Source organism: Cannabis sativa, chromosome X, assembly GCF_029168945.1.
Source record: "Cannabis sativa cultivar Pink pepper isolate KNU-18-1 chromosome X, ASM2916894v1, whole genome shotgun sequence".
NCBI lineage: Eukaryota > Viridiplantae > Streptophyta > Magnoliopsida > Rosales > Cannabaceae > Cannabis > Cannabis sativa.
Window position 1 is genome coordinate 80,462,667 of NC_083610.1, and position 27,551 is coordinate 80,490,217.

Below are 27,551 nucleotides of genomic sequence, written 5' to 3' on the forward strand. Positions count from 1 at the left end.
TAATAGAGACATAGGATCTCCTTGGCGTAATCCTCGTTTCCCCTATTGGAAAAGTAAATTTTCGTTACAAAATTATCATAGAGTAATATTTATATTGTGTTCATAGAAAATAAACTAGACTTATCGTTGCCTAAATTGCTAAGATGCTAATACCATATTATGACAACATATATATGTTGTCGCGATAAAAATAAATGAAAAGTTGATCAAAATCTTTCTTTGTCGTAGAGGCGTGCGCGTATCAACTCATCCCTAGCCAGACTCCTCCCGTCGAATTCTTTCCATATGCTTCCTTGTGTGAGTGATGTCTTTGTAATATCAAAGAATTTGTGAACTTGCTTACACATTACTTAAAATAAAGTTTATTTGCGTCGATTATAAACTAACATATTTTTCAATAGTGACAGTATCATGAACCGACATTTAATATGTTATTTTTTGTTCACTTAATAATTTATTAAAAAATATAAAATAATAATAATGCAAAATTAAATGTAAAATTTATTAATAAAATAATAATAATAATGCAAGTCATTTAATGCAAATGAGTATGTTAGTTAAAATTTAATAATAAAATATCAAAAATAGCATAATGGTAAATATAAAAGCATAGTATTTATTATGATGTAAATTTTGCATTATGCTATATTGTGATGTAAATTTGGATCACTTTTGATTATGTAAAATTTTTGTATCATAATTTAGCACACTATTGGAGTAGACTTTTTAACAAAGTGAGCTATATTTGCATTTGCACACTACAAAAAAAGCTATATATTTTTAGTGGCAACAATTTTTTTTTGACTAAATGATTTTTAGTCACAACAAAAAAATTATTTGTGACTAAATATAGTATTTAGATACAAATTGTCACTAATTTAGTTTTAGTCACAACAAGTATTGTAACTAAAAATACATTTAGTCACAATAAATTGTGATTTTTATGACTAATACTTTTAATCATGGATTTTTTAGTCACAACGTAGGAATGATAATTTATAATTAATTACAAATCACTTTTAGTCATAAGTTTTATTGTGACTAAAAATAAATTTTTTGTAATGGCATCACTTATTTACATCTCTATTAGAGATGCTCTTAGAGTAGAGTTTTAATAAATTCAACTATATTTTGCATTTGCATTTTCATTGAAAATGCTCTAATACGGTGTGTCGATTTTAAACTGACACACGAAAAAAAAATCTTATTTTTCACTTATTTGCTTCGATTTCGCAATGACACAATCCATGAAAAAAACTTTCAGATCTGACCACGAACAACTCATGATAGCAAGATTTGAAATAAAAACCCAGGAACCATAATATTCGAATATCAAATCTAGAGAGAGCCCTTGAGGCGATGGTGAATGTGAGTGAGACAAAGATGTTATACATGTACACACAATAATTCATGTATATATGTTTACTTTCAAAAATAAAAATTTAATGTCAAACAATCATCGCAAATAATTACACTCATTCTTGTTTTAATATTTATTCACAAAAGTTTGCCGAAAGGATTGAGTAGATATTATTTACATGGACCTACATAATATATATTTATATATTCATAGCTAATCTCCTCTTTCAAATAACATGACAAAAAGCCTCTGTAGATCGATCGAGTCGAGTTGGTACGTTACACACGCACCAATTTCATTTTTCTCTACCATTTATATAATTGTAAAACATACTATATATATATATAAACCCTAGCTAGTAGTAATAATTAATATATATATATGTATTAATTATTGTCTAATTAATAATCGACTTTTTTTCCTGAAATAGCGCAGCAGCTAAAGCGGCTGTGAAATTTGAATCCTTTGTCAATGAAGAAGCCATTTGGTTGACCAAAAATTGATGCAAAACTGGGCCATGATCATGATGATCAAGGGTTATAGTTGAATTATTAGCAAAGGATCTCACCATGGATGACTTCTTTATATTGTGGCTATTAATCTTATGCATATGCTCTCCTTCATATGTAACCACCAACAGAGATGGATCTTCAGCACTTCTTTGCACCTGATCAAATTAATTAATTAATTATTAGTTATTAGGAAGTTTTTTTTTTTATTTTATACTTCAAAACAGTTTTTTTGTTTTTTGTTTTTTTTTGTTTTTTTGTATTTTTACAGTATTTCACATAAAAACTCCTATAGCAACTAACGGAGCAACATCAATCGTAACTAAAATTCACATAACAACCTACATAAAAATCACACGAGAAACTACCGGAATAGCCCAAACTGTAAATTTTTTTTCAAAAAAGTTAAAAGATAGTATTTTTTAAATTGAATTTGTTAAATATAAATTAATTTATTAAAATAATGAAAAAGTAATAATGTTTTTGATTAAGATAATATTTAAAAACGAGAAATGCTAAAAGGCACTATAAGTGCCTAGCATCCTCTTATGTGTTAACATTGTTATTGGTCCAACTAGTCTTATATAGTTTAATATAATAATTTTTAGAGAATATCGTTAGCGCGACATGTCTAGAGGTGCTAGCTCCACTGATGCCCAATAGCAATCTATCTATTCTCTATTATAAGAATATCATTTTTTTTAGACTCCCTTCCTATTTTAGTGAAAAATGTATTTAAAAAACATAATTACACTCATAATACACTAATTACTAATTAAATAATAATAATAATAATAATAATAATAGTTAGGTACGTACCTTCTTTTTAACTGGACAATTTGGTGCAAAAGAGCATTTAAAATAAGCTCTAGGAGAAGGGTTATCTCTTGTAACTTTTTGACCATATTTCCTCCATTGATATCCATCCTTCACAACCTTCATTATATAATATATATATATAATTAAATTAAAACCATTAAAAATTAATTACATCTACTAATTAATAAATAGTAATTAGAATTAGATGAAGATTAATAATAATAATCTTACCAGGGTCTTATTATGATCATGATGATCATCAGAAGAAGAATCAGTTCGTACATAAATGGTTGAAACCTTAGACTTATAATTAATCTCCTTATTAGGAGAGTAATTATAATAGTACTGATTATTAACTTCATCAGTAGTAATAATATTGCTCTTGTAGTAATCTTCATCTTCTTCTCCATCTAATAATAACTTTCGTTTCCTTGGTGTTAATAAGGATGAATAATATTGTTCATAATTATTATTATGATTATGATCAATATTATTGTTGATCATCAACTCTCTCACTTTGGTTTGCAGCTTGTTATAATTCTCCCACATAACACTTAACATTTCACTAAGCTTCTTATTCTCTGAGCTCATCCTATTTACCTCTTCAGCCAATAATATTTCATCATCATTCTTATTATTATAATGCTCAACATCTTCATCATCATCATCACCATCCTAATTAATTAATTAATTTAAAAAAACATTATGAGAGGTTGATCATTCAAAAAAATTAGCAAATTTGATTATTATATAATATACATGAATATTATTATTAATATGAGAAATGATTAATATTATTTGTACTCACAGTAACTTCGGTGACATGCTGAAATGGTTTAAGATTGAGATCTAAAGAATTTTTCGTCCACTTTGACTCCATAAATATATATATATATAAATGTATATATATAATTGGATGATGAAGATCGATCCCCACAAAGAAAATTTATTAAAATCTTTTCTTTTTCTTTTTTATTGAAAGGAAAACACAGAAAGGATTGTCATATTTATAGGGGAAGAGAATAGATAAATATGAATTAAAAAGGAAAGTATGAGGAAATAACCTAAAAGTCATTCAACACGTCATTCTCCTAATTTGTATCTAGTCTTTAATTATTATATATTTATAAAATTAATTTTTTAATCTGTTTTTTTGTACTTTGGTATAAGGATAAAAGTAACCCTAGCTAGTCTTAATTCTGTTATTATTATATTAATTAATACTCTATATAATAAGGTAATTACTTTATTTATTTATATTATTTCATGCGTGATTGAATTTAAAATTAATTTTTTTATTATTTCTTACAATAATTCAATAATTAGGGTCATTAATTATATTTAGTACCACTGTATACTTCTAATGTTTTTTTTAAAGAATAAATTTACTCATAATGTTTTCCTATATATTATTTCTTATAATTTAAAATTAGTTATTGATTATATTAAAAGTATAAAAAAATTATCATACAACATGTTATAGTATTAGAGAAATTTACAAAAATACTAGATTTTGAGTTAATTTTTACAAAAATACTATCACACGAAAATCTTTTCAAAAATACTGTATTTTTATAAAACAACAGTGAAACACGAAACATAATAACTAAAAACAACAGTGGAACAACTAAAAAATAACCGTAAAACAACAGTAAAAACTTAACACAGTACACATTATAAAACTTACACAGTATTTTTGAAAAACATTCCGCCTCACAGTATAAAAGTAAAAAAGTTAGAAATTTCAATATATGGTGTAATTAATATTATTGGTATAAAATAAATGAGGTTTTTTATTTTTACACTTTAAAACAGTATTTTTTTTTTGTATTTTTATAGAATTTCACATAAAAACTATAACAATTAACAGAGCAACTTAAATCGCAACCAAAATTCGTATATCAATCCACATTAAAATTATTGTAAAAACAATCAGAACAATCCAAATCATAAATTTAAAAAAAAAATTAAAAAATATTATATGAAATATAATTCTCCAAAATTAAATTGAAAGGTGTCACCTTATTTTAAATCGTTAAACACAATAGCAATGCTATGTGTACTATTTATTTTTTTTAAGAGTTATGAAGGTGGAAAAATGAGTATGATTTCCATGTTTTTTCATATAATTTTCTAGACGTAGAAGCTCTCATATCCAATCACCTTCGTTGGAATAAGGAATTTCTTGGTCAATTGTTGACTCAAAAACATAAATGATAGTGAATTTACACACGGTTTTGAAAACAATTAAAGCTTTTAATTTAATTTCAACTAACCTTAGACTTTATTTCTCTTTTGTTTCTGTGTCACCACACCATTAGTAATTTGCTTCATCTAATTATATGAGCCGCCCTTAATTTATTTATTTATTTTTATTGTACTATTATATAAATAGCTCTCTCTGTCCCACACTCATAAATATGCCAACTTGTTCAAACTTGGTTGGTTCTCATCTTGTCTTTTTTCTATTCAGTTTTTTTTAATTAAATCCAAGTGTAATTAAAATTCAATTAATTAAGTTTTTCCTTGAACATTATTTGTTGTTAACTATAACTATATAGTTTCTTTCTTCCTTTGTTATATTATTATATAAGGAGTTCATGAGATCAAGAGATCACTCTATACTTTATTACTTCACTATTAATTTTCATTTTCTTTTGGAAAGTTATAAAGGATTTGATAAAATACTTAGGAAACAATTTCGTGCATAGTTTACAAGAAAATGATATTTGATTTGAATTCTAATTTATATTTAGTGCTTTAATTATTAAAATTAATAATTTTATTGTTACTTTTTTTATTTTTAATTATATTTAATATTATAAAAATATAAATTTGTATAAATTTTTAATATATTATATTATGTAGAAACTTAATAATATTAGTTAGTAAACATTTTACGCGTCCTCAAATTCTTGTGGCAGCATAGTAAGACTTCTTTTTAAAAAAAAAAAAAAAGTCTTTGAGAATCTTCAGTTGATAATTGTACTTCTCAAGGGTCATCATAGTACAGTACAGAAAATATTTCGTAATAATTAACTAAATTTTTCATATATAACATATATAATAGAGAAATATTAAGTGGTACAAAAAATAGTAAATTGCTATTAGTTTAAGTTAATATGAAGTCTTAGATAATTTAATATATCATTATAAAAATTTGTTACATTTACTGATAATTTTTTAGTTACAATATATTTTTTTTTGAATAAATGTAACTTTTAGTCACACTAAAATATTATTTATGACTAAAATATAGTATTTATATACAAATTGTCTCTAATTTAATTTTAGTCACAACAAATATTGTGACTAAAAATACATTTAGTCACAATAATTGTAGTTTTTGTGACTAATATCTTTAGCCACAGATCTTTTAGTCACAACCAGGGCCGGCCCTGAAACAAAGTGGGCCATAGGGAAAAAAAAAATTTTGGGCCCTTATGTTAGAAAAAATGTGATAGTTTTCAAAATCGGTAAAAAAAATGTATAATTTTAAAAGAGGAAAAAAAAAATTTTGGGCCCCTGGGCTGAGTGGGCCCAAGGCACAGGCCTAGCCCGCCTATGCCCAGGGCCGGGCCTGGTCACAACATAAGAATGATGATTTATAATTAGTCACAATTTTTTCTTTTTTAGTCACAAGTTTTGTTGTGACTAAAAGTAAAAAAATTTGTAATGTATATTGATATGGTGTTGGGAAAAATGCCTAATTATAGCAATATGCTCTATATAATATGAGAAATGCTAAAAGGTACAGTAGTGCTTAGCACCCTCCTATGTGACTATCGCTATTGATCCAATTAAGTATCTGTCCTATATAGTTTAATGTAATAACTTTTAAAAAGTATCGCTAATTAACCAACCGCAAGACGACATATGTAAAGGTACTAAACTAGTGCCCAATAACAATACTAATATAATATAAACGCATACTCCAACAAAGCAATATTTCAAATTATTAATTTAGTGTGTCTACTCTATCTATACTTGCAGAAATTTAAGTCCGTACGTAGAATTATCATTATTTACTTCAAATTTAGAATGAGAAAATATATATTATATAACAAATGTAAATATAATTTAGGATATTAATTTATCATTATATTAAATAAAATATATTTAGAAAAATAATATACATATTAAATAAATTTATAGAGTATACATGTTGTAAATGCATACGATCCATATTTTTTTCCTCCTTATTTTTTTAAATATGAGTTATGTAGTGTCGTGTCGTGAAGTAATATATCGTGTTATGTCATGCCAATATTTTTAAAGGTAGAAGACTTGATATTTTCGTGTCGTGCTCAAATTTATGTTATACTTTATTGATCAGGTCGACCCATTTTTCTTAAATAGGCCAACTAATTTTCTTATATGGGCTCGATCGGATTTGTGCTCTACTTTCTTACATTTGTTTAACAATTAATGAACTAATTACTATATGTATAATTTTTTAATTTCAACAATATTTTATAAATAATCATATAAATAAAATTATTAGAATTTGAATACTCAAATTTTCAAGTCACTACACTTTGCATATAAATTGATATATAGTTTTAGTTTTAAAATATCTAATAGGTTTAATTATAGAGATATGATATTTTAGTTTTTTTATTATATTATTTATAATTAATAAATACATATTTATTATTATTAATATAAAATTTGTTATGGTGTCGTGCTTTCAAGTTAGTTTATTCATGTTTACATATTGTGACATTTAAGTTCACATTTTTAGTGTTGTTATGCTAATTTGTGAAATTATATCGTATTATATCATACTTAAATTTATATTTTTTTTTCTCGATTGACATCGTATCAATTTTGTGCAGCGTCAAAAAATCTGCCTCATCATATACTTACAACTATCAAAGTGGTGGAACAATATATAAAATTATAAAATAATATAAATAGTAACTAAATAAATGAAGAGTTCTTGATGGCATGATAATACTGTGGATAATTGGAAATTTATTGAGATATTGATCCTTAAAATTTATTGAACTTAATAAAATAATGATACTCATGCTGGGTCCTTGACTCTGCACAAGAGGACCAAGACCAAGACCTAGTTGATAGTAAATTTTCCACCAAGACACTCTACCCAATCAGATGTTGACAGCTGTTACCCTTATTTAATAGCACAGTTGAAATTGGACATATCAACACAGTTTGGGAAGTTTCTTGGAAACCTCTTACATAATGTGAACACTTTTGGTGCAGATATTATGGACTCTATACCTCCACTCCCATCTAGAACACCTAATTAATAAACAATAATAATCCCATCTCAATCTCATTCATCTTTCGGCTTGTAATTAGAATAATTATAATTAATGTAGTAATTTTGAGATGAGTAAGAATTGATAGGGGAAAATTAATTAATATCCTTAATCCTTTTATTAATTTGGAGTTCTTATCCATAATGGTAATTCACAATGATTCTAATGGAAATATTTGAAGATAATTATTGAGGAGAACAAGCTTATACCCACTTTTAATGAGATTTCCATTAAGAAAAAAAGTTTTTAATTTTATTATTATTATTATTATTATTATTATTATTATTATTATTATTATTATTATTATTTCTCTCAAGAGATCTTAGGGTTTCCAACATTTTTGTTGGTTAGAGGACTTGATTATTAACTCCGATATTTCTTTATATTTGTGCGACTGTTCTTTGGACAAGGTTCTATATCAGGCGACATTAGTCATTTGATTGTCTGTTTTGATACTTTTAAGGTTTTTGAACTTGAGGACAAGGTCTCCTACTCTGTTTTGGACTATTCTAAATTCATTGATCGAATCAGATTTGGCATTTGAGAATACTCAGCACTAGGTTGATTGTCAACTTAGGCACTGGACCCAGCACTAGGTCAACCTGGGCGCTGGGCCCCGTTTCCAAGGGCTTAGGTTTGTAGTTTTCTCCCTCAGTTTGTTTGAATCTTCATTATTTTTGAGGAGGAAAAAAATACTCAACACGTTTTGGTGAACTTGATTGGAATCAATCCAGGTTGACAATATGTCAACCTGTGCGCTAGGTCCCAATTATGGCCCTCCAGAAATTTTGTTTGGTTCCGAAAAATAGTTGAATCGTAATATTTCCTGAAAATAGAGAAAATGCTGAGAAGATTTCTCAGAAAATATCATTGAAATCGGCCCAAGTTGACAAAATGTCTACCTGGGCGTTGGGCCAGCCCTATGTGTCAATCTAAGCGTTGGTCCTTATTTCTTCCCTGAAATTATCTATTTCTTTATTTTTGATGAAGACAAAGAAGATGCAAAATTCGGATCGTCGATTTGATACTTGGAAGATGCACTGGGGTGCCTAGACATCAGGGCCCCGGGTGCTCAAAAAATGAATTTGCTCCGAATCTGATCCTGATATCTCAAATATGTCCGTGGTATGTCTAGTTGGTATCCCAGTGCAAAGTTTGACCCATTTGCACTAAGACGGTCCCAAAAACTAAAACCGTGGTTAGGAATGTTAACTTGGGCGCTGGGTGAAACTTTAGTTGCCCAGGTTGGCTTCCAAGTTGCAAATTCGTGTAATTTCAGCTCCAAAAATTTGGATTAGATTGCTTCATGTCTTCATGGTATATAATATTGAAAGATAGTGAGTTGGATTTAAGTTATTGAAGTCCGAACATCCATCCCGGAGCTCCCGAAGTCAATCTGGGAGCAGGGCTAGGGTCCCCTCCTAGGTCGACTGCTATGACTCTAGTCTACTCAACTTTGTGATCTCATCCTTCTTGCTACGTGCCAAACATTGATATCCACGTTACCAGGAAATTTTTTTGAGTTAACAATCTTATATATACTTGTATTTCATATATTGTCTAATATATTATCCACTAAATACTTATTTTTAGAGCATAAATCCTAATAATCTTTTCTTTGATTTTTGATACAGCAAGTGTTGTGTAGATGACATAAAATAGTGGCTGGGATGGAGAACATCATGGCGGCAAGTTAATGGGCTATTAAGATCGATTTCAAGAGCGATCTGGTCAAGTTTTAAGAAGCAAATAATTAGTATGGTGCAGTGGTGTACCACCTTTGGAGAAATAGAAATGAAGTTTTGTGGTATAATAAAGTATTAACATTATCCTCAATGATTAGGTGTATAGGGCATGATGTTAAAAGTAGATTGCATTTTATTTTGCCAAAAGAATATTAAAAATTGATCTCTAAATTGTTGATAATTGAAGATAATATCTGTCTAAAAATTGTAGATAACAAAAAATAATGATACTCATGGGTGGACTTTAATCTTCCTTTGCATCGACAGAGACAATAGTATAATTTTTATATTTTGTATTTTTTATTCTAGCAGGGTTCGCATATAATTGGATTGTCCATTTTTTCGTTGATAAATTTAATTTGGTAGTGTCGACAAAGCAGCAGTGTTCCTGCAAATAGTTATTTATTTTCATTTAAGATGATTAGACATGGTGTGCATAATTAATTTAATTAAAAAAAATCTACTTATGAAAGGCAAGTAAAATTATTTTTTTTATTTAAAACTCCACATCTGCAGTATAATCCATTAGTTGGGCAGCAATATAATCCATTAATTGGGCAGCACTAAAATATATGTATATACACACATATGTATTTAAATACACACATATGTGTATATATACGACGGATAAAATACATAATATGTAATATATATATACATATGCTTTTCTAATCTTTCTACAACGAACGAATTAACCAAACATGAATAATAAAAAAAAACACTTACCTTAGATGATAGAAACTTTAAAGCAAATAAAATATGCGGGGACAAATTAATTGTAGCAACGATTCCAACAAGTGTAATTAATTAACAAAAGAAGTGAAACCAAAATTCAATAAATTATAAAACCAATAACATAGATAATGAGAAGAAATAGAAGAATTATGAGTGGGATTAATTTTTACCTACTTAGCTAAATCAAATTCTTAGTTGGTATAAAACAAATTAATATGAGTTATATACCGATTGTATTCTTAATCGTCATCTAATCTAATTAGTTATAAATATCATAAAATATCTCACTTAATTTTTTAACTATATGAAAAAAAAAATTAAATTTTAAAAAATAATTATTCTTTATTATCTCTTATCTATCTCTCTGTCATTTATATATAAATTTATGACATTTAAGAAAACAAAAATTACAATTTTTTAGTGACTACATGTATTTTATCAATTTAGTCATCATAAATTTTAGCTTTTTATATGATAGGTTGTGATTAAAATTATATTAGTGATGGCTTATTTTTAGTTACATGTTAATTTTTTTTGTTGTGATTAAAATTAAATAATCTTTTACTGAGTGTGATTATTAATCATTAATATCTAAATATTAAATTTTAATTTTAAAATCAGTGTTACTCTTTGTTATGTTAATCTTTATTATTAATTTGTTATGCTCAACTTTTGTTTTATGAAAGTTGACAAAAATTTCACAAGTTGAATCCTCTTTTGAAGTATTAAATTGAATTATATACTATTTGTTCTCTTGATCTTATAGAGAAGTTTGCAGTAAGTCATGTAGAATTGATAATTTAATATGGTGCACTACTTGCTTTTTGTTATGAGAGAATCTTTGTTAGATAGGCCGCACAGTAAACTCAAACTCAGATAAATTAATTTGAATAAATGATAATTTATTCAAATATCAGTTCAAATGTTAATGAGATTTGTTTTATTTTTATTTTATTATTTTATTAATATAAATAATATTTTATTATTTTATTAAATATAAATAAAAAGTCACCCATGAATTTCTCATAAACCAAGAATTCAGTTATATAGGCACACTTTATATAGAATAGATATGGAATACTTTTTAATGGTTATTACTCATTAATGGATAATAAACAAATTTAACTATAAATATTAATTTTAAAAATATTAAACCATTAGATTTTGGTCCGATAGCAAATAATAAAAGAAAAATTTAAATTTCTATGTTTAATTTAACTACTTAATTAAGGAAAATATCAAAAAATACTTCTTTTTACACATCAAAAATATGTTTATATGAAAAAATATTTAAGTCAAATTTAAATTTTTTTATCACTTTTTTGTCAATTTTTTTTTTTTATTATTTTTTTTATCTGATGGACCAATCTTAACTCATATAATGTAAAAATGAGAAAATTTTCTAATAAAATAAAAAATTAATTATAAAAATTAAAAATTTTCTAATATTACTTATTCAAGATTGCACCTATATATATACACTCTATGTGCACTTTGTTGTTGTATATATAATAACTCATCATTAAAAATTCATCAAATTGACTACGATGCATGATATATATATATATATATATATATATATATATTTATATATATATATAAATTACGTAGTGACCTCTATCAAGTTTGAAATAATTAATATTTCAAAAAAGTATAGCAGTGTTTTCTCAGCAACTTCGTGTGAAAAAAAGCCAAACATGAAACAATAGTTAATTATTAATTGAAGTGACAATACATATAAAAAAAAATTGTCAAAATGTATTATTGGTGTTTAATATCATCTTTAGTATCATACTGTTATTGATGTAATTAAGTAGCGGGTCTCATATAACTTAAGAAAATATTTTAAAAAATATCACTAACTAATCGTAAAGTATCACCTATAAAAAGTGTTGGGCACTACTAGTACTTTATGACAATACTCTATTCATAAATATATGACGATAGGGTTTCTTACATCATATGATGACATGATACACGATGATCATGCATGAAGCCGTCGCACACAGAATCCACACGGAATTGGAGTTGGAAATTAAATTTTGATTATTTATGATACATGTCAAGACTTTTCCTATATACTCATCAAGATTTCCAATTAGTCTTCATTAATTAACAGAGAAATTCATGCATATATATATATAATATATTATTGTGTACAAGTAAGCTCCGGTCTTATTCTAAAGAAAAATGTAAATTTCCACAAATTTGTACGTACACCACGTATGATTCTTGAAATTTGATTTATTATACTTAAATGAAAAGTATGGTCTTTAATATATCACCTAATTAGAAATATTCTTACATTTTAAAAAAAAATCCCTCTAACTTGCTCACTCTCTCACTCTCCAATGTTGGATCCCGACCCAGAAACCCCTGCCATTGAAGCCAGACCTAGTATCCCAGTCACAAGCTCTTGTCGTCTCTCATAGTTTCTCTCTCTCTCTAAGTCTCGCCCTCTCCACTCTGAAACCCCAAAATTTACGAGCTCAATCAATTCGAAACCCCTGAAATCCCCACCAGTCGTTGAAGTTCTCAACCCATCGCTCGTTTTTTGCATTTTTTTCTTTTAGTTTTCCAATTTTTTGCAATGTCGCTAAATTAATCACACTCCAATTTTCACGATATTTAGCGATGTGTGGTTTGTGTCTTTTAGTCTCATATCGCAAATACATCGCTAATATCACCGCTAAACATTACGCAAAACATTGTTAATTATCACTAAACTTCATCCCTAACCACAAATTTAATCTATCATTATAAATACATTACAAAATATCGTAAAAAACTTGAAAACTAGAAAAGAAAAATGAAAGAAAATGCAGATTATTTAAAATTTAATTTTTGGACAAAAAATCAAAAAACACAAAATTAATTTGGGTCCATTTTTTATATTTAACTATATATATGGGTATGCTCTTAATGGGTATTACCCATGTATGGGTATTTTATTCTTGACCATTGGATCAAATATCTAATAGTTGATATTTATAATCATTAATTAAATATTAAAAAATTAATATTTCCTATTTTGTTATTCTCTATATTCCTAAAATAGATAAAACTATTAATAGAAATAAAAAAATTTATAAATGGAATTATTATTTAAAAAATAACACACTAAAAAAACTAACAAACTATTTTTTTTAATAAAAATCATTTTAAAGATTAAAAAGAAAAAAGTGGATATTTATTTTTTTATAAAATTTCTTCAAACTAGAATTCTAAATTGCATTACTGAAAACAAAAAAAATAATAATTTTAAGCTTTAAACTGTAATACATATAAAATGTATAAGATTTTTTCTAAACCTAAAATCTTTAATTTTATAATAATTAACAATTATTTAGATGTTTTTATTCTTTTAAAATACTTGAGCTTACCAAATCTATAAGAACAAAACCAATGAAGAAAATTTTAACAAAAAAAAATAAAGGAAGAAAAAAGTGTCATAAACATTATTGAATAATGGCAATTGCCAACACAAGAATTTCAACACAAAAATTATATTCGACCCCTAGACAAGATTATCATATTCCAATCTTAAAAATATAAATAATGAACAACACCTCATTAGTTATTCTAGGAGAATGATGCATGGTAATATCAAAAAAATCATTGGATGATAATAATATTTCTCTAACAATGATAGTCTAAGTAAGAACTAAGAAGTATTGTAGCGTTTTATTTTTAAGAGTATGAATATTATTAAGACAATTGGATTCCACAATCAAGCTCTTATTCTCCTAATAAAAAAAACACATTAATGTACATGTAAATGATTTTTAGTTTTACAATAATAAATTATTAATAAACTCACAATTTCATAAAATAATAAAGTAGTAATTTTAATTAATTTTTAAAAATAATTTATAATTTTTTTCAAACTATTAGTTGTAATTATTATTTTCAATTTTATAAAAAATAAATATAATTTTTTTTTAAAAAATAATTGTTAGAAACTTGCCATAAAATGTTATTAGATTATTACCTTATTAATTTTTTTTAGTTCCCATCAATGAGTATTACCCATTAAGAAGTGTTTCATATATAGCATTGTTATTATTTGGTACTTAAAATATTCAACACAACAATAGGGCATTTTACAAAAATACTGGATTTGGGGTAATACTTTTCAATTTTACTGCCACACGGCAGAATTAACATTTATACTGTCCTCCCTTTTTTTTTCTTTTATACTGTCAATACCAAAACAAAAGTATGAGGCCTCCATCTTTGACAATCACAGACATAACCACCACAACAACACCAGGACACCGGAAAATAACCATTAATTCCGACAAGATTAAACAAAAGCAGTAAAATCGACGTCAATAAATAATCATGGCAAAACAACGGTAAAACAACACTAAAACAATCAAACAAAACAAAAGAAAAAAAATGATTAAAAAAAACAAACAATCTGCTGCACAACCTCAACACCAGATGCAAAATCAACTATATTTGCAAGTCTATTCCTAGAAAATTATAATAAAAAAAACTACTAAAACAACACTGAAACAACACAAAAACAAATGAAGCAAATATAACTACTTAGAAAAATATAAAAAAAACACACACCTCAAAACTCTCTTGTGAGTGAGCTCGTCAAATATATTTATAGGAGAACCAAAAGAAAAAAACCACAAAAATAGCCAAAGAGAACGAAGAAGAAATGTATTTATAGCCTCCATCTTCCACACTCACAGACATAATCATCACAACAACACGAGAACACCCAGAAAATACCTATTAATTCCAGCGAGATGGAGCAAGGGCAGTGAAATCGGCATCAAATAAATAAATCATGAAAAATAACAGTAAAACAATACTAAAACAATACTAAAACAAAAAAAGAAAAAAGAAAAAAATGATCAAAAATTAACTATGTTGTGCACATCCTCAATACTAAATGCACTATATTTGCAAGAAAAGTTCTAGAAAATTAGAACAAAAAAAAACCACACTAACTCTTATATTTTCAAAAAAAAAACATAACTAAGAACTTCAAAAAATTTAAAAAAAATAAAAAAAAAAGAAAAGAAAAGAAGATGAAGAAGAACTGAACATGAAAAAAAAATAAAAATCATGAAAAACAACAGTAAAACAATACTAAAACAACGGTAAAGATGAAGAAAAAAAAACTTGAAGAAGAAGATGAGTATTAGAACATGGGGGTGAGATTTATGTGAAAAGCTAGAAGATAAAGATGATGAAGAAGATGAATCGTGAGAAATGGGAGTGAGATTTTTAAATCTATTTAAATAAAAGAAAAAGAGTGAGACATGGGGTGTGATTTTTAAATTTATTTAAATAAAAGAAAAAGTAAAACATGTCACTTTTATGACACATCCCATCAACCTTTTCATCAAAATAATAATTATTAAATTATCTCAAAAAATAATAATTATTAAATATTAAAAATAATAAATAATAACTTTTACATCCATTAAAATAAAAAATTAAATAAATAACTTTAGCCCAAGTCCCAATCAATCAAAAAAAAAAGGGAAAAAAACAGGTGTTAGGCTATTTTTAGCCGATATTTTGGATCCAATTTATGTGCATTCTTAGCTGTGTTGGGACGGAATTACGCTTGTTTTCTATGTTTTCAGGTTCTTTGGAGTAAAAGAGGTCTCGGGTGCAGAAATTCATTGAAAGACGTGCTGAGCCGAAGAAAAACTTAATTTTTGAGTTTTTGCATATCTGGCCGCGGCGATGAAGAGGCTCGCCGCGGCGAGTTATGAGAAACAGAGAGTGCCTAAATTTGGCACATTCTCGCCGCGGCGAGAGGAAGCTTGGCCGCGGCGAGATCCCGTACGGACCAGGGGCATTTTCGTCCATCGAACCCTAATTTTCAAGTATAAATAGAAAACTGCGATTGGAAGTCAGGGAGAGCGATTTGGAACCCTAAAACACAGCTGAGAGCGGCAGGAAGAGCGTAGAGATTCAAGTGAAGATCCAGAATTCATCCTCAAACAGTTCTTTTCTTTATTCCTCTTTAATTTATTTATGTTGAATATTGCTATAGGAATGGTTATGGATTTGTTTCTGAACTAAATTTCCCATTTAGGGAGGATGATGATTGTTGTTTAATGTTTTGCCTAGTTAATGTTTAATTACCATTCCTCAATTCTTGTGTGTGAAATTATCTTAATTTGTTCTTAATTTCATGTTTAAGATTGATCACCTTGTGCATGTTCTATGATCTCAATTCAAAATCTGAAAAGTGAGAATTGAGAATGCTAAAATTAAGATAATCGATGTTCTATGTGAAACGAAAGTATTTGCATGACTTATGTGACGAGTAGATTATTACTTAATGCTGATTTCATGTTAGTTTAATTAAGGAATTAATTAGATAACATGTGATTTAGAACCTAGAAGATCTGAAAGGAGCTAGGTTATTTTATAATCTGTCATTCACTCCAAGAATAGGATAGTAATTAATCATTAACAATTTGGTTAAACAACAACAGGATTCTCCTCCCTATTGTCTCATCTTGCTTAACTTTAAACTGTGTTATTAAGTTTTCTGAATTTCTTTCAAAGTTTACTATTTTTAAACCGTAATTGCTTTTGATTTACCGAATAGAATCATAAGTATAATTTAGTGGTACTTAATCCAATTCCCTGTGGGATCGACCTCACCTGTGTGAGATTTACTACTTGATTGCGTATACTTGCGTAGCATTTAAAAATATAGCAACAAGTTTTTGGCGCCGTTGCCGGGGAATTGTAAAGATTAATATTACATAAAATTATACTAACTTCTACTTTGGTATATTTTCTCTTGCTGATTTTTCTAACCTTTTTCTTGCAATATTTTCTTGATTTATTTCAGGAATCCTAAGTGCATGCGCCGTCAAGGACAATCAGTCATATTACCAGTTGATCCTGAAATTGAGAAAACTTGCAGGAAGAATCGAAAGAACAAGAGGCAAGAAAGAGTTTCAGCAACTGCTGAAACATCAGAAATCATGGCTGCCAATGTGAACAATAATGTTGGGAACAATGGGCGTAATAATGGTGGCGCTGTGGAAGATCAAGCTAATGGCCGTAGCTTGAGAGATTACATTCTCCCTACTCTGACGGGAGTGCAGTCATGTATTAGGCCACCGGCAGTGGATGCAAACAACTTCGAGATCAAACCTGCCATCCTTCAAATGGTGCAGTCTTCAGTTCAGTTTGGTGGTCTCCCTTCTGAAGATCCTAATTTGCATCTCTCTAACTTCATGGAACTTTGTGAAACTTTTAAAGTTAATGGAGTTAGCGACGATGCTATTAGATTGAGGTTGTTTCCATTCTCACTCAGAGAACGAGCCAAGAGTTGGTTGAATTCTTTGCCACCGAATTCTATTGCTACATGGAATGATCTGGCAACAAAATTCTTGTCAAAGTTCTTTCCTCCAGCTAAGTCTGCAAAGCTAAGAGGAGAAATCAATAATTTCTGCCAACAAGATAATGAATCTCTCTATGAGGCTTGGGAGAGGTTTAAAGATCTGATCAGGAGGTGTCCCCATCATGGTATAGAGAAGTGGATGCTGGTTCATAACTTCTACAACGGGTTGGTTGGTAATACTAGAACTTTAATAGATGCAGCAGCGGGCGGAGCTTTTATGAGAAAGAGTGCTAATGAGGCATATGATCTATTAGAGGAGATGGCTCTAAACAACCAGCAGTGGCCAACTGAAAGGAGTCAATCCAAGAAGGTAGCTGGTGTGTTAGAAGTCGATGCCATTACAAAGTTAACAGCTCAGGTTGAGGCATTGACTAAAATCATTGCAGGGCAAGCTAAGCAAGCCCAAATTGTTTGTGAGTTATGTGGAGGAAGTCATCACTTTTCGGAGTGCCAAGCAGATGTGGATGATTTGCCAATGGATGAAGCTAAGGCCATGGGGAATTTTTCACAGAACAACAACAACAACAATTATGGGTTCAACCAGAATAACAACCGAAGAAATAGTGGGTTCTATCAACAAAGAAATCAGAACCAACAGTTTAATCAGCAACAATCCTCTGGTGGAAGTTCTAGTTTGCGTACATTTCTTGCTCCAATTCATGGCGAAACTAGATCTTCAATTAAAGACACACGGACTCAGATGGGCCAGCTAGCAACTCAGGTAGCAACCCGCCCTCAAGGAAATTTGCCTAGCACTACTGAAGTTAATCCTAAAGAAAACTGCAAGGCAATTACCCTGAGGAGCGGTAAGAAGTATGATGGGCCTGAGTTACCACAACCAGTTGAGGTAGATGTAGAAATAAATGCTCAACCAGTGCCGACACCAACACCGACAGCAGAGAAGGCTACTGATAGCCCAGCACCACCACAACAGTCTCCACCGATTAGTATTGATCATCATGTAAAGATACCCTATCCTCAGAGGCTGAGAAAGTCAAGCTTAGACAAGCAGTTCACCAAGTTTCTAGAAGTCTTCAAAAGACTTCACATTAACATTCCTTTTGCTGAAGCTCTAGAGCAGATGCCAAGTTATGTGAAGTTTATGAAGGAAATTTTGTCAAAGAAGAGGAAGATGGAAGACTATGAGACCGTGGCTCTAACTGAAGAGTGTAGCGCTATTCTACAGAAGAAACTCCCTCCAAAACTCAGAGATCCAGGGAGTTTCACTATTCCTTGTACTATTGGTAAGATTGAAGGGATAAATGCACTATGTGATTTGGGAGCCAGTATTAACTTAATGCCCTTGTCAGTGTTCAAAAGATTGCAGCTAGGTGAAGCAAAGCCAACTACTGTAACTCTTCAATTGGCAGATCGATCGCTAGCTCACCCTAGAGGAGTCATTGAGGATGTGTTAGTAAAGGTGGACAAGTTCATCTTCCCAGCTGATTTCATTGTTCTGGATATGGAAGAAGACAGTAATGTTCCTATCATCCTGGGGAGACCTTTCTTGGCAACAGGGAAAGCACTAATTGATGTTCAGAAAGGAGAGTTAAAGCTAAGGGTACAAGGAGATGAAGTTGTATTTAATGTACTCAAAGCAATGACCTATCCTACAGCTAGTGACAACTGTTTTGCAATTGATGTGGTGGACCAGTTGGTGGAGACAAAGACACATGCTGAAGATCCTCTTAATCTGACCTTGGTACAAGAAGAGGTGGTGGAACAAGATGGTAAGGAAGCTTATGAATATGCTATGTGGCTCGATTCTTATGGACCGCTGAATAGAAAATATTATGAAGAGTTAGGAGTCATACCAACAAAGCCTACCCCATCTACTGAAAAGCCTCCTCAACTAGAGTTAAAAGTCCTACCAGAACATCTCAGGTATGAATATTTGGGAGAGAATAAGACACTTCCTGTTATTGTGGCTTCTTCCCTATCTTCTGTAGAGACAGATAAGCTATTACGGGTTCTAAGAAAGCATTCAAAAGCCATTGGATGGACTTTGGCAGATATTAAAGGGATCAGCCCTTCAACTGTAATGCATAGAATCTTAATGGAGGAAGGAGTGAAGCCAACTATTGATGCACAACGTAGATTAAATCCACCAATGAAGGAGGTTGTCAGAAAAGAAGTCTTGAAGTGGTTAGATGCAGGGGTAGCGTATCCTATTTCAGACAGTAAATGGGTGAGCCCAGTCCAAGTTGTCCCAAAGAAAGGAGGGATGACAGTGGTGAAGAATGAGAAGAATGAACTCATCCCAACTAGAACTGTCACGGGATGGAGAATTTGCATTGACTACCGAAAACTCAACAAGGCCACAAGAAAAGATCACTTTCCACTCCCATTCATTGATCAGATGTTAGACAAGTTGGCAGGACAAGAGTACTATTGTTTCCTTGATGGATACTCAGGGTACCACCAAATAGCTATAGCACCGGAGGATCAAGAGAAAACAACATTCACATGTCCATATGGTACTTTTGCTTTTCGACGAATGCCATTTGGGCTATGTAATGCTCCAGCAACATTTCAGAGGTGTATGATGGCTATATTTTCAGATTTAATAGAAAAGTGCATCGAGGTGTTCATGGATGATTTTTCAGTGTTTGGCTCATCGTTTGACCAATGTCTGAGTAACTTGGAGTTGGTTTTAGCAAGATGTGAAGACTCTAATTTGGTGCTGAACTGGGAAAAGTGTCATTTCATGGTTACAGAAGGAATAGTGCTGGGACATAAAATCTCAAAAGAAGGTATTGAGGTTGACAGAGCCAAAGTATCTACAATTGAGAACTTGCCTCCTCCAATTTCAGTGAAGGGAGTTCGAAGCTTTTTGGGTCATGCCGGGTTTTATAGAAGATTTATCAAAGATTTCTCCAAAGTGGCCAAACCGCTATCCAATCTTCTTGCTAGTGGAGTACCTTTTGAATTTGGGAAAGATTGTCTTGAAGCATTCCAAATTCTCAAGGCGAAGTTAATCTCAGCACCGATTGTGACTACACCAACCGGGAATTACCTTTTGAAATCATGTGCGATGCAAGTGATTATGCTATTGGAGCAATCTTGGGACAACGGGTTGACAAGGTATTCGTAACCATTTATTATGCAAGCAAAACTTTGAATGATGCCCAACTAAACTACGCTACTACGTAAAAAGAGATGCCGCCATAGTGTTTGCATGTGACAAATTTCGACCCTACTTAATTGGTAATAAAGTGATAGTGTATACAGATCATTCGGCAATCAAATACTTGATGACTAAGAAGGATGCCAAACCACGACTGATTCGATGGGTTCTTCTTTTGCAAGAATTTGATCTAGACATAAAAGACAAGAAGGGTACTGAGAACTTGGTGGCAGATCACTTGTCAAGACTAGAACTGGAAGAAAGTCAGAATACGAAAGAGGTACAAATAAATGAACGATTTCCCGATGAACAACTCTTTAGTGTGAGGGAAAGTCTGATGGTACCATGGTATGCTGATTATGTTAACTTCTTGGCTGCCAATATCACTCCTCCTGAGCTATCTCGACAACAACTAAAGAAGTTCTTTTCTGAGGTGAAACATTACTATTGGGAAGAGCCAATCCTCTACAAGCACTGTGCAGATCAGATAATAAGAAGGTGTGTGCCTGAAGAGGAGATGTACTCTATTCTTAATCACTGTCATGCTTTACCATGTGGGGGACACTTCAGTGGAACTAGAACAGCTGCCAAGGTATTGCAAAGTGGATTCTTTTGGCCAACGCTTTTCAAGGATGCTAGTACTTTTGTGAAGGCATGTGATCGTTGTCAGCGTACAGGAAACATCTCAAGGAGAAACGAAATGCCTTTGACAGGAATCTTGGAAGTAGAGTTGTTTGATGTATGGGGGATAGACTTTATGGGTCCTTTTCCTTCATCGTTTAGCAATCTATACATCCTATTAGCTGTGGATTATGTGTCAAAATGGGTGGAAGCTGCAGCCACACCAGCTAATGATGGTAAAACAGTCCTTCGGTTCCTTCAAAAGAGCATATTCACTCGGTTTGGAACTCCCCGAGCAATCATAAGCGATGAAGGGAGTCACTTTTGCAACAAACAATTCGAAGCACTCCTTTCGAGATATGGTGTTCGTCATAGAACAACTCTACCTTATCATCCGCAAAGTAATGGCCAAGCTGAGATTTCTAACCGTGAAATAAAGATGATTCTGGAGAAAACGGTGCAGAGATCAAGGAAAGATTGGTCAAGAAAGTTGGATGACGCATTGTGGGCTTATAGACCAGCGTTCAAGACGCCAATAGGGATGTCACCATATCGGTTGGTGTTTGGAAAGGCTTGTCATCTACCGGTGGAGCTAGAACACAAGGCGTATTGGGCAATGAGAACTCTAAACATGGACTTAAAAGCTGCTGGGCAGAAAAGACTACTACAGTTGGATGAGTTGGAAGAATTTCGAAATGAAGCTTATGAAAACGCCAAGATTTACAAGGAAAGAACTAAGAGATGGCATGACAGAAATCTAGTCAGAAAGGAGTTTCAACCTGGTCAACAAGTTCTACTCTTTAACTCAAGACTAAAGTTGTTTCCTGGTAAATTAAAATCAAGGTGGTCAGGGCCATTTACGGTGATCAAAGTGTTTCCCTACGGAGCAGTGGAACTAAAAGGTGAAAGTCCTAATACTTTCAAAGTGAATGGACAACGATTAAAGCTCTACTTGGGAGGTCAATTTGATCAAACCAAGTCCGCCATGATTCTGGCGCCACTTTAAAGATCTCGATCAACGTCTAGCTGAGCGACGATAAAGTTAGCGCTAATTGGGAGGCAACCCAAGTGTTCTTTTGATTTAGTTGAACTCTTTTTAAGTTTACTGTTATTTTTCTTGAATGTTCATTCTGTTTCGTTACTAAAAAAAAAAAAAAAAAAAAAAAAATATTTTTTGGGTCAGTGGCCGCGGCCATGAGATGTCTGGCCGCGGCCAGAATGGACTTACAGAAAGTCCTTGTTTTTGGCGAATTCTAGCCGCGGCGAGGGTATGTACCGCCGCGGCGAGATGAGACTTACAGAATAGGCCATATTTTCACGGATTCTCGCCGCGGCGAGGCTACAGGTCGCCGCGGCGAGATGGGTCAGTTTTCCCTTTTTAAATCCCAAATCCCTAACATTTCAAATCAAACCCCACACTCAAACTCTCTCTTCTCCACGCCGAAAACCACCCTTTTCACCCTAATTTCTTCATCTAACCCCATTCAAACCAATTTTCCTCAAAATTATCCATAAACTTTCATCCTAAATCATCATAATCCCTTATTTCTCTCATCTAACACTCTTTTCCTCTAAAAATCCATTCCAAAATCCCTAAACCTCACCCAAATTTCAGAAAAATCACTATTCATCTTCTTCTTCCCTAAAGCTTCAAGGTTCTCATCAATGGAGGTTGACTAAAGAGTGATTTTCATTGAGGTAACAAATTTTAATTTCTCTACACAAGTTTGATTGGATTATTTGTGGATTGCTAGAGAATATTAGACTTTGTGTTGAAATTTTTGGAATTGTTGATCATACATTGTTGAACATTATTGTGGTGAGTCAATTGAATGTGATTGTGAAAGGGTTAAATCCCGGGAAGTCGATTTTTAAGGGGAAGTGCTGTCAAAATTTTGAAAAATCTTGAGAGTTAGAAAAAAATTTGGGAGTTATGGGTCCAAAGAGGTCAAGGGTTAATGAAGAGGGAGCTTCATCATCCAACCCATCTAGGGGACGCCCTAATCTAGATAGAGTTAGGTTTACCAACATTGAGGCTCAAGAGCGGTTTTTGAAATTGAAAGATAGGGCATTCATTGAAGATAGAGGAATAGACATTGTCAACCTAAGCCAAACTGCCAACATTCCCCCTGCTTTTGCATCCATTAGGGATCAAATCCTACAGAGGCAGTGGACTAAGTTCGTAGATGTCACTGAGCGTGGTAATCAAACTCTAGCTTTGGAATTTTTAGCTAACTGGCCTGAAAGAGAAGAGGGCAAAGTTAAAGTTAGGGGGGTTAGAGTGCCTGCTACCACAGACGCTATTCATGCCCTTTATGATCTCTAAACTTTCACTTATGAAGAACAACCATTGAAACGACAATTTTATGATAGAAGTACGAATTATGTGGATATGGCTGAGACTCTAGGGTATCCTGGCCTTAGGTTCCATGAGCTTAGTGGAGAACCATACCAATTGTACCGATGTGAACTCAACCCAGTGGCCAAGGCTTGGCTTTACTTTGTTAGTGCAAGGATGCTCCCCAACAAGCATTTTTCTGATGCTCAAATGGACAGACTTAAATGGGTTTACGGTATTATGAAAGGGTATAATTTGAATGTGGGGGATATTGTTCGAACAACCTTTGACATTATGGTTGAGGGATCTTCCGGTGGAGGACTGGGGTTGGCTGGAATAATCACTGACCTATGTGAGAAATATGGAGTACCACAGTACTCATATGACACAAAGGCACCGCCCCAGCGCCCTATTAACCTGGCGACTGTTCTTCGCTTCAAACCTCCTCATCCTCATGGTCAACCGCCAGTTCAAGGAGGTCCTCCGGCAAGAGAAGAAGAGGAACGTGAGGACATCGAACCACCACGTCTTGTCGGGCCTCTTGACCCTGCCATGCAGTACACTCACAATCAGCTGCATTATCTGATTCAGCAGAACATGCATATGCAAAATTACATGGCCCAGAGGAGTATCTTCGATGAGCAGCAGGTGGCTCAATTGAACACACTTGTCACGAGGATGAATATCGGTGTGGATGATCCAAACTATTTTCCCATGCCACCCCGTTTCAACCCTTATGACCAGCCACCGCCGCCAAACCCCTTCTAAGGGGCTCAGGTAAGTTTCTCTCACCTTGGTTTATTTTCACACATTGGGGACAATGTGCATTTTAGTTTGGGGGGGGAAACTTAATTTATTTTTTCGCGTTTATTTGTTTTAGTTTTAGTTTTTAGGTAGTTTTGCGTGATAGCTAAATTGAAAAATAAATTGAATTGTTGTTATTCACTTGTGCAATGGATTGAAACATAACTGTGTGCTTGATTTGCAACTGTTTGAATTAAATTGGATGTGTGCTAGGAAGTGATTCATGTAGATTTAAAACATTGGCTATTCTCACATATCACTTTTGTTCTATTTGGATTGTGGAATGACTGATTGAACATGAAATAGAATTTGTTTGACATACTCTCTTGAAGCGAAATCCTTGATGATTTTTGTTTGGAAAATGATTTAGGCAAATTTTCGTTGGATCGATTGAGCCTTTCAAGCCTACCTAAAAAAGTTTCACCATAGTATACCCAAAGTTGAGCCTTAGCCTGTTTTAAAATTTTTCACCACTTCACGGAGCTGAATTCGTTATTCTAAACTCTTTTCACCCTGAACATATTTTATTATGCCATGAGCCTTGAAACAAGTTTGGGGGGGGAATAAGTGCTGTAAGTGAAAAAAAATATAAAGTGTAGGAATGAGGGATTGAAAAAAATAAGAATATTGTGTGTTGTGCCTATAAAAAAAAAGAGAAAAAAAAAATGTGTCTTCTTGAAGAAGAAAAAAAAAAAAAGTTAAGAAAATTATGAGGCACACATAAGGAAAGAAATTGTAATCTCTTATTTCTGTTTTTGGGATATATGGAAAGAAAGCAAAATAAAAAGGCTTGTTTGGTATAATTGTGCTTATGGTATAGTATAGCCTAAATGACTTCTCACCTACCCATGTACCTAAGCCATGTGATTTTAACCGAAAAAGACCTATTGATTCCAGATAGAAGTTTGTCAACATTAGTGGAGAGGAGTATGTCATTCAAACTTATTGATCATGTGTTAGTGGGAAGTTGGAAAGTTAGAACAGTTGTGATGTTGATGGGAATTGCGATGCTTTATGTTTGTATGAATTACTTACTTGTAAATTGCACATTCAACTTAGTTCTTAGAGTTGGCAAGTTGAAATTCTGGTTATTGATGGATTGAAGTTGTGCAGGTGGTGGTAACAATTAAATTGTTGGAAAGTTCAGCTATCATTGTCAGTTTTCTTAGTTTAGTCTTAGTTTACTCGGGGACGAGTAAAGATTCAGTTTGGGGGAGTTTGTTAGGCTATTTTTAGCCGATATTTTGGATCCAATTTATGTGCATTCTTAGCTGTGTTGGGACGGAATTACGCTTGTTTTCTATGTTTTCAGGTTCTTTGGAGTAAAAGAGGTCTCGGGTGCAGAAATTCATTGAAAGACGTGCTGAGCCGAAGAAAAACTTAATTTTTGAGTTTTTGCATATCTGGCCGCGGCGATGAAGAGGCTCGCCGCGGCGAGTTATGAGAAACAGAGAGTGCCTAAATTTGGCACATTCTCGCCGCGACGAGATCCCGTACGGACCAGGGGCATTTTCGTCCATCGAACCCTAATTTTCAAGTATAAATAGAAAACTGCGATTGGAAGTCAGGGAGAGCGATTTGGAACCCTAAAACACAGCTGAGAGCGGCAGGAAGAGCGTAGAGATTCAAGTGAAGATCCAGAATTCATCCTCAAACAGTTCTTTTCTTTATTCCTCTTTAATTTATTTATGTTGAATATTGCTATAGGAATGGTTATGGATTTGTTTCTGAACTAAATTTCCCATTTAGGGAGGATGATGATTGTTGTTTAATGTTTTGCCTAGTTAATGTTTAATTACCATTCCTCAATTCTTGTGTGTGAAATTATCTTAATTTGTTCTTAATTTCATGTTTAAGATTGATCACCTTGTGCATGTTCTATGATCTCAATTCAAAATCTGAAAAGTGAGAATTGAGAATGCTAAAATTAAGATAATCGATGTTCTATGTGAAACGAAAGTATTTGCATGACTTATGTGACGAGTAGATTATTACTTAATGCTGATTTCATGTTAGTTTAATTAAGGAATTAATTAGATAACATGTGATTTAGAACCTAGAAGATCTGAAAGGAGCTAGGTTATTTTATAATCTGTCATTCACTCCAAGAATAGGATAGTAATTAATCATTAACAATTTGGTTAAACAACAACAGGATTCTCCTCCCTATTGTCTCATCTTGCTTAACTTTAAACTGTGTTATTAAGTTTTCTGAATTTCTTTCAAAGTTTACTATTTTTAAACCGTAATTGCTTTTGATTTACCGAATAGAATCATAAGTATAATTTAGTGGTACTTAATCCAATTCCCTGTGGGATCGACCTCACCTGTGTGAGATTTACTACTTGATTGCGTATACTTGCGTAGCATTTAAAAATATAGCAACAACAGGAATATTCTAAAAATGGAAAAATATTACAACAATACTGTGGGCCGGCCCAATGAACATTTGTACAGCCCAAAATGAAAATATTACAAAAATACCACTTGCCCTTACCTTCAGCCGCACGTCACAAACGGAGAGGATGAATGAAGCTCCATCGATGCAGTCGGCCACACAACCAGAATGAAACCAGATCCAACGTAAAACAACTGTAAATCCCGTCGAATTTCAATAGGAAACGAACAAATCCAACGATCTAAACAGAATTTTTTTTTAAAAAAAGAGCAGGACAACCGTGGAGAAACTGAATTTCAACATTTGATTTCGGTTTTTATAGTGCAATATCACTCAAACGATCGTCGAAAATTCAGATTGAAGCAATGTAAATCTGTATTGAACAGATCTGGAGCTCCCCCTCAA

The 27,551-nt window shown here is 31.8% G+C and overlaps 1 protein-coding gene and 1 non-coding gene across 2 annotated transcripts; both read right to left on the reverse strand.

The window, feature by feature from the left end:
- Positions 1-1,456: 1,456 nt before the first annotated feature.
- LOC115712527 (probable WRKY transcription factor 40) lies at positions 1,457-3,675 on the reverse strand. Its single transcript, XM_030640816.2, has 4 exons — positions 3,497-3,675; positions 2,920-3,363; positions 2,689-2,805; positions 1,457-2,027 (listed from the first exon to the last, which is right to left on the reverse strand). Exons 1-4 carry the CDS (start codon positions 3,566-3,568, stop codon positions 1,758-1,760), a joined length of 903 nt encoding a protein of 300 aa, XP_030496676.2. The 5' UTR covers positions 3,569-3,675; the 3' UTR covers positions 1,457-1,757.
- A 14,205-nt stretch (positions 3,676-17,880) lies between these two features.
- On the reverse strand, positions 17,881-17,987 carry LOC133032834 (small nucleolar RNA R71). The gene has a single exon (XR_009685422.1). It is a non-coding gene; the product is annotated as a small nucleolar RNA R71 (small nucleolar RNA).
- Positions 17,988-27,551: the final 9,564 nt, after the last annotated feature.